The sequence below is a fragment of the Monodon monoceros genome, unplaced genomic scaffold, assembly GCF_005190385.1.
Source record: "Monodon monoceros isolate NGI ecotype Baffin Bay Population unplaced genomic scaffold, NGI_Narwhal_1 Super_Scaffold_13, whole genome shotgun sequence".
NCBI classification, from domain to species: domain Eukaryota; kingdom Metazoa; phylum Chordata; class Mammalia; order Artiodactyla; family Monodontidae; genus Monodon; species Monodon monoceros.
In genome coordinates, this window is record NW_021703769.1 from 72,286,979 (window position 1) to 72,300,346 (window position 13,368).

Sequence of the window (13,368 nt, forward strand, 5' to 3'; positions counted from 1 at the left end):
GGGTCTCTTCCTTGACGTAATTTTCTTTCCAGAATGAACGAAAGAGCTCTGATTGGTTGGTGGAGCTAATGTTTGGTGACCGGGTGGAAACTCAGTGCCGGGCACCTCACAGTTCCGCGGAGTTTCGGGCCACGCCCACATTACCCTTTCGTTATAGAAAAGTTTTAACACAAAAAACGTAGAGAAAAAAGTGTAATGAACTGCCACGTACCCATCACCCCGCTTCAACAATTATCAACATTTTGCCGTTCTTGTTTCATTTTCCCTCTTTTTTTTTGTTGGAGTATTTTAAAGCAAATCATCATAAAGTTTTAGCTTTAAATACTTCAGTCTAAACTCCTAACAAATACACCCGAGATTAACCATAATTCCTTAATAGCGTCTCATTGCTAGTCCATAATCAAATTTCCCCTAAATAATGCCTTTTTACAGTCTTTGTGTTTCAAATGAGATTCAAACAGGCTCACAGATTGCATTAGGTTGGCGATGCCCTTAGTTTCTTAACGCCGACTTTCCCTCCCCCACCCCCTCCTTTTTTTGCCTGCTTCTCTCCAGATTCGCCCCTAACTCTCAAGCGCGGATTCCTGAGCCGCGGGCAGCACTCCCGCTTCCTCGCCGGGAGCTCTGGGCGGTGCTTTTCTCTGGGCCCGCCCCCTTCCTCCTCTGAGCCAATCCGGACAGGTCTGCGAGTGGCATGGCTGCCCCCAGCTCCTCCGACTGTGGGCGCCCAGCTAATGCTACGAGGTACTTCTGGTGGTCTCCCAGTATCCACGCCGGACAATACGTTTCTTAGGTCCGCAGTCCTGGTGTCTTGTCGGGCCGCAGGGCTCGGGCCCTGAGGAGAATGGGTAAGGTCCACAGGCGGGTAAGTTTCGTGGGGTGGGAAGGGAGGAAACCGTTTTTCTGAGACCCTCGGGCCCCTTCCTCCAGAGTATGTTGCCCTTGTCAGCCCGGGACCGGTGCCGCTGGGGGCAAGGGAGGACTGATCCCTGCTCGTGACCTGGCTTTTGCCTTTTGAGGCTAGGAGATGAGTTTAGAACTATGCTTCTAACCTCAAGCAAAAGACAGAGGAAACTTTCTCCCCCTTACCCACGTGTGTTGAGGACTTCTGGTCCTTTCCAGGAGTAGCACCTGTAAACCTCAAATCTTAGACCTCGCCTTTTGAAATTACCCCCAGGTTCAGCATTTGAGTCCAGGTCCATCCATATCTCCCTTAAAAAAAACTGGGACTTGAGGTCAATTATTTGAGAACGCTTTGCAAGTAGATGTGGGTCTCTAAAAATAAAATTAAAAAAAAGAGGAATACGTTTAGTATTATTTATCTTATGGAGCAGCGTAACAAAGCAAAATTAACTCATAATTCCACATAAAGTGTTTTGACTTTATGTTCCCTTCTTTTCCAAACGCTATATTCAAATGAAGATAAAATTTTATATTCTTGTTTTGAATTAGCATTATCATGACAATTATATTACATATCACAGTGCCTTGTTTTTATTAGAGTTGCTTTTTATAGATTTCTTAGTGGGGTTGTTGAATATGAAGGTTGGTTTTTCTTTTTCTTTTTTTTTCTAAAATAAGAATGGATATCATTGTATATGTAACTTCAAATAAAATTACTTATATGTGTCATTTTAAATTTAGATCCTTCTTTGGATATGTGGGACTTCTCATCTTTAATATCATTATGGATAAACAGATTTTACATATATTTGGGCTTTGCCTTTGGCTTTAGCCTTTGGATTTGTTTCCAGATTGTCATCAGAAAGCAGGTAAGTGGAGTTACTTTTTTTTTTTTTTTAATATATATATATTTATTTATTTTTGGCTGTGTTGAGTCTTCATTGCGTGTGGGTTTTCTCTAGTTGCGGCGAGTGGGGGCTACTCTTTGTTGTGGTGCGCGGGCTTCTCATTGTGGTAGCTTCTCATGTTACGGAGCATGGGCTCTAGGCACGCAGGCTTCAGTAGTTGCGGCATGCAGGCTCAGTAGTTGTGGCACACGGGCTTAGTTGCTCCGTAGCCTGTGGGATCTTCCCGGGCCAGGGCTTGAACCCGTGTCCCTTGCATTAGCAGGTGGATTCTTTACCACTGTGCCACCAGGGAAACCCAAGTGGAGTTACTTTTTCTAGGAGAGTATTTGGCATCAAATTTTATAGAGAATGCAGAGTGCAGATTTTCTAAGGCTTCCAGAAAAATATAGAAATTCTAAAAGGAACTTTCGATCACTTTTATGTTTGGTCTTTAGAAATAGTTTTTCAATGCCAAAAAATTTTTCTTGTCAGTTTTTATAGACTAAGTTATTTACCTTTTCTTTGATGGGCTGTGGAAGTCTCATTGTTAAGATACAGGAAGGTTTTGTAATGAAAAATTAAACTTTTGCAAAAAACCCAAATCTGCTTAGCACCCTTAAGGGGTAGTAGTGTTCTCTTTTCCTTCCAGTAATTAAGAATCAGAAAATAAGTTTCTACTATTATTCCACTACAACACATTATGGGTGAAAGTACGTGTAGTTTTATCCTGGAAGGAATGGGAATCATTATAGTCTTAAGAAATGTGGGCCCCGCTTTTAAAGGACCTAATTATACCAAGGGGTTAATATTTGAGGAGTACAATTGAAAAATTAAGAGAATAATAAAATGGGTCAGTATCTGAGCGATTGATAATTTTCATTCCTAATGAAGTTGGGAAAATATTCAAACTTGATGGATTTTGTGTTTATTTCAAGAACAAAAACTCACAGGAGAAAACCGTTCCGAAAGCATCTCGGGATTTGATGACAAATGGCTATATCTCTCTTCAAAAGAAGGAAGTCTTTGTGTCTGGAGTGAAGATTTTCTATGGTTCTCAGACTGGCAAAGCAAAGGTAAGAACTTATAATGACACTTTTCATTGGGTCTCCTGATCTTTTAAGAAAATTTCTGAAAAATGTTCTTTAGCAGTGAACTGAATTGGTCTTCTAATCTTTTTTCATCTTTGTTTTTCCTTTTCACAGCATACATTTTTCCTTTCTGGGGTGGTGGGTGAGTTTCATCTCCATTTCAGCTGATTGGGGGTGTCTGGTGGTCAGTGTCATGCGGGGTCTTTGTTCTGAAGCTTGCTTCTTGCTCAGCAGAATGGAGACTTGGATTTCCAAGTCCATTACTGGGTATAGAAGTAGGGGATAGTGAAAAATGGCAGCAGTATGTCCAGTATGGGCCCTGACGTTCACAACTTCACACATCTATTTAATGAAATGTATTTTGATTTCTCATAGTGTTAAAAGTGTTAATGATATACATTGAATACTGTGTAGATACCGGCTGCAGATATATAGCTGAAAGATGCTTTAATTGTATCTAGATGCTGCCTGCTTCTTTATTATAAAGGTCACAGCTATTTATTGCTTTCTAGGAAAAGATTCTAAGACTAACATGAAAATGAATTAAAAACAGAATTCCTTGTCGTTATTTTGGTAGAGTATTAAAGAGGGTTCTCCTGCCCTCTCGTGGATGTTTTGTAGAATACTACTTTTTAAAAGGTTTTTTCAGTATTTTGTTGTGTGTGTCATAATTGAAGGTCACTTATAATTAAGTTCAGCCTTAAGCAGCAGAGGCAGGAAACTGGAATAAACGTTAGAAAGGCATCTGAGCTGTGGAAACAAAGTCCTTTTATGTTACTCATAGAAGATCTCATCCCTAGCCTCTCTTTTATGCCCGCTTTTACGTTTTTTTAAGATCAAATTAATACTTGCAGATGGTAACAAATCCAGGTGTACAGAGGGTTCATAATGAAAAGTACTCTTCAGAGAATCTATTTTAACTATTGATATTTCTGTTTTTAATTCTTCTGAGGGTTATTTCTTGAACCTCCTTCTGCCATGTTTCTAGATTTATCAAGTTAGATAAAAGTTATTGACTCCTTGTATTAGTCAGTTCCTCAGATCTCAGCGGCTTAATATTGTTGCCCACATCATTGTTGATATGAATTAAATGGCCCCCCCTTCTTAAAGCTGTGCCATCTGAATTTCTCTATTTGGCTTTCACATTTGATTGATTCGTATTTGGCTTCGTATAGAAGACTCGGACAAAATTTTTTTCTTACAACTTTGAGGGCATCACATCCTTGTCTTTTTAAAATAAATTTATTTATTTTATTTACTTTGGCTGCATTGGGTCTTCGTTACTGCATGCGGGCTTTCTCTAGTTGCGGCGAGAGGGGGCTACTCTTTGTTGTGGTGCGTGGGCTTCTCATTGCGGTGGCTTCTCGTTGCAGAGCATGGGCTCTAGGTGTGCGGGCTTCAGTAGTTGTGGTGTACGGGTTCAGTAGTTGTGACTCGTGGGCTCTAGAGCGCAGGCTCAGTAGTTGTGGCTCATGGGCTTAGTTGTTCCGCAGCATGTGGGATCTTCGCGGACCAGGGCTCGAACCCATGTCCCTTGCATTGGCAGGTGGATTCTTAACCACTGCGCCACCAGGGAAGCCCCCTGGAAGCTTTTAGAATCATCCCTTTGTCCTAGATGTTTGGAGCTTTTGTGAGATGGTGTCTAGGTTGGGTCTTTTTCAGCCATTGTATTGTATACTTGGGCTGTTTTGTTTTGAAAATTCGTGTGCATTAATTCTGCTAATATTTCTTGGGTAAACTTCTTTCCCTTCTGTTTTCTCTGTTCTACTCGGTTAGTTGGATGTTGGACCTTTTGGATGGTCTCCTGTGTCTCAAATCCTCTCTCATACAAAAGTAACTTTCTTTCTGTTCTGGGTTCTTGGATTTCAATTCCAAACCTTTTTTTTGAATGTTTTAGTTCAGCTATAATGTTTTTAATTGCAAAAATGCCATTCTGTTCCATTTCTATTGCATCTTTTTCATAATCTAAGAAGATATTTCAGTGAGTTCCTTTTTCGTTTCCCTGATTTATCTGCTTCCTGCATGTTTCTGCTGCTGCTATTTCTCTTTCCTGTCACTCTCATCATGGTCTTGGTGGTTTTCTGTTCATATTTAGGATGGAATGATGGGGTAGCTGGCGTGGATTTTCTCTGTTAACTGTGTAAATAGACTTGTTTTCTCTAGTTGTAAGTTCTCACTGTATGCTGTGTGCAAGGTGGGTCAGTGTATGCCAGGTGACCTATCTACCTCACATCTCCCTCTAACTACCACCTCGATTTTTTTTTTTTTTTTAATAGTATTACTCCTTGAAAGTGTTGTCTGTGCTTGCTGTCTCTAATTTCTCTACTCCTGTCTTTCTTGACCCACTCCAGTTAGGCTTGTGTGCCCCAGCCTGCTCCCAGTGACTTTCATGTCGCTAATTAATTCTCAGTCTTCATCTTACTTGACCCCTTAGCTGCACGACAGCTCCTTCCTTGTTGACATACTTTCTCCATTGAACTTTTGGGACACTCTTCTCTAGGTTCTCCTCCTCTGCTGAGGCTAGTCTGCCTCACTATCATTTGCAGATTTCTCCTCAGCTTCTTGCTCTCCAAAGATAGGAGCATCCCAGGGCACAGTTCTTGAGACTATGTCTTTATCTGCACTCACTTCATTCTCTAAGGGATCTTGTTATCTAGAGCTTTCAGTTCTATTTATTGGAATTTGACAGAGTTTTTCTGTAAAGGGCTAGATAGTTTATTTTACATATGTTTTTTAGGTTTTCAGGTTTCGCAAGGCGTATGGCCTTTGTTGCAGCTGTTCAGCTCTGCTGATGTCGTGTGAAAGCAGCCATGGACAATGTGTAAATAAATGAGCATGACTGTATTCCAGTAACCTTTACTTATAAAGACAGAGGGCCGGATTTGGCCTGCAGGCCTCAGTGTGCTGATCCCTGTAGTAGACGGTGGCCTCTAAATTTATGTTTCTAATCTGAACTTTTCCTCTCAACCCCAGACCCTGATCCCCAGCTGCCTATCTTAGATCTTCATGTGGATGGATGTGTAGTAGGTGACTCAGAATTAGTGTGCTCACAACTAAACTCCCAATTTTGTGCCCAAATCTGTTCCACCTCTAATTTTTCCCATTCCGATAAATGGCAACTTCATCCTTCCAGTTGCCCAGTTCAAAAAAACCTTTGACTTCTCTCTTTTTCTTACTACCCACATCCAGTCAGCACGTACTGTGTGTTCTACTTTCAGAATAGATCCAGATTCCAGTCCCTTCTTACCGCCTTCACTGCTGCTGCCCTGGCCTAAGCCAGCCTCCCTCATATTTTGTCTGGGTTAATACGGTCATCTCATCCTCAGCCTCCTGCATTCAGCCCATCCCAGCAACCACAGGGACTGTGAGAACTTAGGCGAAATGGTGTTAATCATCTTGGCTTAAGACCACGCAGTGACTCCCTCATTCACTTAAAGCAAATGCCAAAGCCCCCATGGTGGCCGAGAGGCCCTCACTTCTGCGTCTCCACCATCTCCTTTACCTCATGTCCTTGGTCTCCCCCCTCCAGTCTTATTAATCTCCTTGCTGAGGGTGCTCACGCATTTGGGCCTTCTCACTTACACGTCCCTCTTCTGGGGATAGCCTCTGGCTTGCTCTCTCATTTCCTTCAGGTTTTGCTCAAGTCTTTATTTTTGAGGCCTGTGGCAGTGTTTTCTGGCACCAAATAGTTGTTTTCCCACACCTGTTTTCCGATTCTGGTACTGTCTAACCGAGTTATTGTCAGATTGTCCCCACATCAGACACCAGTCACAAGTCCCAGGGGCATGTGTACTCCTGACTGGCCAGCTATAAATTCAGGGGTTCCCACAGTCTCTTTCTTAGGTTTGCTAATTCCCTAGAATGACTCACAGAATGCAGGGAATTGCTTTGATTAGTCTACTGGTTTATAACAATGAATATAACTCAGAAAGAGACAAATGGGAGAGATGATGGGGCAGGTCTTGGGGGGAGGGGCGGCACAGAGCTTCTGTGTCCTATTTTGACACGCCACTTCCTCGGCATATCAATGTGTCCCCCAACCCCTGTCATTTAGGGTTTTTTATGGAGATTTCATACGTAAGCATGACTGATTAAATCATCGACCATATCTGATTGAACTTCATCTCCTGCCACCCCTCCCCTCCCCTCCCTACAGGGAGAGAAGATGTTGAAAGTTCTAAGCCTTTAATCCCAGGGTTGGTTTTCCGCTGACCAGCCCCCATCCTGAAGCCACCTAGTCCCCCACCGCAACCCCAATGTGTTATCTCATTAACATACCAAAGACAGCAAGTTCCAAGGATTTTAGGAGCTCTAGGAGCTCCCTGGAGGCAAAGACCAAATATTTATTTTTTATTATATACACCTGTCCTGACCCTCCTTATGTAAAATAACAACTCTCCCCATGCCTCCAATACTGTATTCTTACGCCTTATCCTCTTTTCCTCCACAGCACTGGCCACCATCTGATATACTGTGTATTTTCTCATTTGTGTGTTTGTTCTCTCTCTGTCCATTAGAACATCTCCTTGAGGATGTTCCTTGATGCTCCTTAAGGGCAGGGAACATGTGTGCCTTGTTCCCTATTGGATAATATCGCCCAGAGCTGAAACTGGCCTGGTGGATGCCCAGTAAATGGCAAGGGCAGGCTTAGCATTAGTCCTGGCAGGTGGCGAGCCAAGTGTTAGGCTACCAAGCCAGAAAGAGGAAGAGAATTTCCTGGGGTACCAACATCTGGCTAGAAGTTGTAGCTCTCCCCAACCATTTGGTTCATTTTGTTTGGAGAAGAGACTGACAGGGGTCTGCCTGGGGGTAAAAGGTGAGTGTCGCGGAGGCTCTGTGTGCGCTGGTACCATATAATACGGATTCTCTGTATTCCACAGGGTCTTCTCTGGCCCAATGCTCCCTCCCATTTTTTTTTTTTTTTTTTTTTGGTACGCGGGCTTCTCACTGCCGTGGCCTCTCCTGCTGCGGAGCACAGGCTCCGGACGTGCAGGCCCAGTGGCCACGGCTCATGGGCCAAGCCGCTCCGCGGCATGTGGGATCTTCCTGGACTGGGGCACGAACCCGCGTCCCCTGCATCGGCAGGCGGACTCTCAACCACTGTGCTACCAGGGAAGCCCTCCTTCCCATTTTTGCCCCAGTGACTGACTGATCCCAGAGCCCCTCTGGTTTTCTGTGTCCCCCGAGGCTTTCTTCTGTCTGTCAGCCTGCTGCTTTTTGCTTTCTATCTTCCAGAAATGTGCTCACAGTTCTCATATTTCCCACTCTCTTCCCACTATGGTATTTCTTCTCCGTCTATATGTTTATTCTAGTGGGGCAAAACAGCTGAAATGTCTACCAGTACATACAATAAGTACATATAATCCCACATATGTACTTGTAGAGTGAGAACAACACAGCTGAGTGATGATCTCTGTAAAGATGCTTGAGAAAATGGTAGAAATGAGAATAGAATTTGTGTTTATGGTGATACATGTCAGTCACCGGAAAATCTTTTCATGCTAAATGCCTCATTACCTTGCCAACAGGAATAAATGAAGACTGTATTTTTCATTTATTTAGCTTATTGAAGACTTTATTTGATTTTTTTCCCTCCTATCAGGGATTTGCGACAGTTCTTGCTGAAGCAGTTAGCTCCCTTGATCTCCCTGTGGCAGTTATTAATCTGAAGGAATATGACCCAGATGACCATCTAGTAGAAGAGGTTGGTAATTGTCTTATTTTTCCTTCAATCACAACTTTCAAGTTTAATTGACCTCCTGTGTTCTGGGATAAACAGACTCTTCAGAATAAATTTAATTTTCACGCTAAAGGATTCCAGTCGGTAGGGCGTTCAGTGTCAGTCAGGGGTGCTGAGTGTGTGGTGGCGTGCTGACTCGGGCGTGAGTGATGCGGGGCCAGCCCCTCTGGGGTGTTAGACTGAAAGCTTGGGTGGTTGGAAGTTCCCTCCTGCTTTGACTGTCGTAATCAAAGAGGGTTGTCACTGATGGCCATGTGCCGGTCATGTGAACCACGTGTAAGCCTGCTGAAAGGTCAGGAGCCACTTGGGTGTCAGAAGCAGTATGGGTTTTGGAGTTAGAGAAATCTCTTTAACTGGCTGTGTGACCTCCAGGTGTAACGTCATATCTGTGAGAGCTTCATTTCATCACCTGAGGAATGCCCCGCCCCCTCCTCTAGCCATGCCCAGGTAGGGAAGTTGGCCTGACAGCAGCGGTTCTCCAAGCTTGGTCCTTGAACCGACAGTATCAGCATTTCCTGGGAACTCGTTAGAAATGCAGATTCTCAGGTCCTAGCCCAGCCCTGCGGAATCAAAGTCTGGATGTGGGGCTGTGTTTTAACAAGTGCCCCAGGTGATTCTGAAGCAGCTAAAGTTGGAGAAGCAGGTGGAACAGGCATTGACAAGCCTTTTCTATAAAGGGCCAGATGGTAAATATCTTCAGCTTTGTGGGCCACGCAGCTACTGAGTTCTGCCTTTGAGGCACAAAACAGCCAGAGGCGGTATGTAAATGAGTGAGTGTGGTTGTGTTCCAATAAAATTTTATTTACAAAAACAGGCAGTGAGTGGGACTGGGCCTGTGGGCTGTAATTTGCCAGTCCCTTCTTAGTGGATAAACCTCTAGCTGTAAATGTGCATTTCTTTCTCCCCCAAGAAAACATTGGAGTACAAATGAATGAGCTTGAATCTGCTCTAAATTATTTGCTAAAAATTAATAGCAAAAAAAAAAATTATTAGCAAGCTTGGATACTTAATTATTTGTAAGGGATTACTTATAACTTGCCTCCTGACTTGGAACTGTGAAGATGCACTCGAGCAGATGAAATACTGTGGCTCACAGGACTGAAGATGTGTTTTGTTTCCTGTGGAGAAGATGGTGCCAAGTGTTAAGTCACTTTACATTTAACGTTTTATGGCTTTGATTTTTCAGGGCATTTTTTAGAGATCTTTCTGTATTTCTTCCTGACTGATTTGGCTTTTGTTTCCAATATGACAAGCAGGAGCTGATAGGAATTTATAGTCTGGGAAATGGGACGAAGTACATGGTGAAGGGCACCAGGAGGTGTGGTGGGCTTTCTCCCCTGTGCAGGGTCCTGGCCCTGTTTGCTTTCTCTTTTGAAAATAAGTAACATTTCTAGAAGCACTCTTTGTCTTTAGAGGTTAGTGTGATATGAATGTCAGCATTTCAAAAAGGATTTTCTTCATTGAGATAACTTTATATCTTGGCTACTCTTCTGAAATAATGACTTTGTTGGCTAGGTTACCAGTAAAAATGTCTCTGCCTTCCTGGTTGCTACCTACACTGACGGTCGGCCGACTGAGAGCGCAGAGTGGTTCTGCAGGTGGCTAGAGGAAGCAGCCAATGACTTTCGATTTGGCAAAACGTACCTGAAGGGTGTGAGATACGCAGTGTTTGGCCTGGGAAATTCTGCGTACGTGAGCCACTTCAACAAGGTAGGTACAAGGTAGGTACGTGTTGAATTGTAGGGATACATTCTCTTAAGTGAAAAAAAAAAATCACCTACACAGGTACATATATGTGGGTGTATGTGAGACAATCTGTACTCTCTGGTACTTACTAATAAACTTTTTGTGTTATTCTTTTTATCGCTGGGAATTGCTACTGTATAGGAGGCTCTCAGTAAATTTTTATTGAATAAAATGAATGAAAATGCTTCCTGTTGTCTAGCGTCTTAGCGGCTTGTATTCATGGCCAGAGTCTAGCCTCCTGCCCCCAGGCAGGACCTTGTAGATGGAAGGTCCCTGATTCTTTGGACTTTCTCAACTACCTGTTCTGTTGTGGAATGACCTTTCCTGCCCAAACTAATTCTTCACAAAGTTAACTTGTCTTTTAATCATTACTTTTCTTTTTTTTTTTTAAATTTTATTTATTTATTAGTTGTTTGTGCCGGGTCTTAGTTGTGGCAGGTGGGCTCCTTAGTTGTGGCACATGGGCTCCTTAGTTGTGGCAGGCGGACTCCTTAGTTGCGGCATGCATGTGGGATCTCATCCCCAGACCAGGGTTCGAACCCGGACCCCCTACATTGGGAGCATGGAGCCTTAACCACTGCACCACCAGGGAAGTCCCTAATCATTACTTTGTAAAGTAATGAAATAGAAGAAAAACATTCACTGCTCTATATGTAATAAAATATTAATTGTTTCTTTTGTTCTCCTGGATCCTTTTTTCTGAGTGAAATTAACTTGGCTCCTTTTCCTTTGCATTCTCTATACTTTAAAAAAGAAAAATGTGTGGGCTTCCCTGGTGGCGCAGTGGTTGAGAGTCCGCCTGCCGATGCAGGGGACATGGGTTCGTGCCCTGGTCCGGGAGGATCCCACATGCCGCAGAGCGGCTGGGCCCGTGAGCCATGGCCGCTGAGCCTGTGCGTCTGGAGCCTGTGCTCCGCAACGGGAGAGGCCCGCCACTGAAAAAAAAAAAAAAAAAAAAAAAAAGAAAAGAAAAATGTGGAGGCTCTCAGTTTCTTAGTGGTTCTGAAAAGTGATCAGAATTTTTTTATGTGTACCTCTCCCCAGATGTGAGCCCAGCTCAGCTCACCTATTTTTGGTAGAATGTGAGGAAAGATGAAGGTGGAGATCTTTCTGTAAAAGTTGTTTTCATCCAGCTGTTCTATCAAGATGTGTATTCTCTGTGCCTGCCCCCCCCCCATATTTTCAAAGGAAGTAGACACAAGGTAAAATTCAGATATGTAAATATTTTGTTTACTGCCTTGCCACTTAGGAAGCCTGTTAAGTTTTTGAACTCTTAATTGTACTTCTTGATAACTCCTGTGCCTCAGCTTAAGTGCTTCATACTGTAATAAAATGCATCTCTGGCTTATGAAATCATGAGTCTTGCCAAATGGGCTCCGTTTGTACTTTGTTGTTTAATGGTCTTTGGCCCCAGAGGCTTTATTTTAGAAGAAACTGATTTTGCTACTGAGTGATTTCATTCTGACCATGATTTAGAAGACTAGTTTTCAAATTCTTCATCAGGTACTAACCCTTAGTTTAACAAAATAATTTGTCGGTCCCTATATTTTAAAAAAAAAAAAATCTTCTGCAGAATCTTACCTGAACGTATCAATGGCTGGAGGGCCTGAAGCCCTTTTGACTGGGCAGTTCCTTCTTCCTAGCAGCGGCCGGGAACAGGGCCCCAGTGGAACCCCAGGCTGTCGCAGAGCAGGCTGCCAGCCTCTGATCTGGAGGACTGTTGTAGCTCACCTGTCTCTTTCTCCTGCAGGTGGGGAAGAACGTGGACAAGTGGCTCTGGATGCTCGGTGCCCATCGCGTGATGTCCCGAGGGGAGGGTGACTGCAACGTGGTTAAAAGCAAACACGGCAGCATTGAGGCCGACTTCACAGCGTGGAAGGCTAGGTTCATCTCCCGGCTACAGGCGCTCTGTAAAGGAGAGAGAAAACCCTGTGGTGGCAACTGCAAGAAAGGCAAGTGCGAGTCTAATCAGCACGGCTCAGAGGCAATGGAGCCACGGTCTCACGCCCAAGAAGGATTCCATCAGAGAGACGCTGAGGTACGGAGCCCACGTGTCCATGTCTCCCTGTTTTCCTCCTGCATTTGGAGGTGCTGAACCTTTCCTCTGTCCTGGGAAGCTCTTTCCTTGGCCTCTGGTTAGAAGGAAGAGCTGAAACTCATGTGGGGATGTTCTAGAGAGAGTGGGATCTTAGGATAAGCTATGTTGTGCTGGATGCTTTCCTAAATATGTTCTTTAATTGTTGCATTGCTGGAATCCAGTAGGTTTCTACCCCAGTTTTCAGGTTAGGAAATGGGTCTGGAGAAGTTGAATATGTCCCGGGCTGAGCTCATGTCTTTTTACCCCCAAACCACATATTCCTCCCAACCTCTTTTATTTAACGACTCCATTAATCACTCAAACTTGAAGGCTGCAAGTCATCCCAGATTCCTCTCTTTCATCCCTCACATTCTAAAAATTTCTCTTTCTTCAGATACCCCAGTTCCTTTGAAGCTCGTGTTACATCAGGCTATGTCACTACTGTTGTCTTTGGGCCACCTGGTCGCTTGCATCATTTGGGAACAACTTGACATTCTGACTCCCTGTCTTTCTCGCCACCCTTGCTCCTGTCATTCCTCTTTGTGGCTGAGCCATCCACATAGATGATTTATCCTGTCCCTTTCCTGGCCTTCACACCCCCAGGAACCATTTTCTTCAGTGACCTCGGCCTCCCACTTCCGTGCTCACCTCTGACATTTCATGTCCCTATGACCTGAACTCTGAGCCCTCTCTGGTGCTCTTACTTTAAAGTTCTTTGGACCCCACGTTTTTTTCACAGGGTAGTGCTAACTGCTTACTTCACTTCTGTCTTTACCCAGTTTGAATTTTATACTTGTTCTCTTAAAAACATCTTCAATTCGCTTGCCATCCACTCCCTCTTCCAACCCAGTTGGCTAAGCCCCAAGCCAGGTTGGGACCTGTCTGCCTTCTCTTTGACCACAGATTGGTGACCACGGGCTCAGGTGT

General features: G+C 43.8%; 1 protein-coding gene across 4 annotated transcripts in view; it reads left to right on the top strand.

The window, feature by feature from the left end:
- The first annotated feature begins 682 nt into the window (after positions 1-682).
- Positions 683-13,368, top strand: part of LOC114894591 (S-adenosyl-L-methionine-dependent tRNA 4-demethylwyosine synthase) — a 152,360-nt gene continuing 139,674 nt past the window's right edge. For 3 of the 4 annotated variants that reach the window (XR_003793259.1, XM_029221415.1, XM_029221416.1), the window contains exons 1-6: positions 684-848; positions 1,645-1,772; positions 2,726-2,863; positions 8,481-8,582; positions 10,134-10,328; positions 12,115-12,402. Coding sequence is in view for 3 of the 4 variants with exons in the window: in XM_029221415.1 (XP_029077248.1) it covers positions 845-848; positions 1,645-1,772; positions 2,726-2,863; positions 8,481-8,582; positions 10,134-10,328; positions 12,115-12,402 (855 nt within the window). In the remaining variant the exon portion in view is untranslated. Of the gene's footprint in view, positions 849-1,644; positions 1,773-2,725; positions 2,864-8,480; positions 8,583-10,133; positions 10,329-12,114; positions 12,403-13,368 lie in introns of all 4 variants that reach the window. The other variant, XM_029221414.1, reaches the window with a different exon arrangement.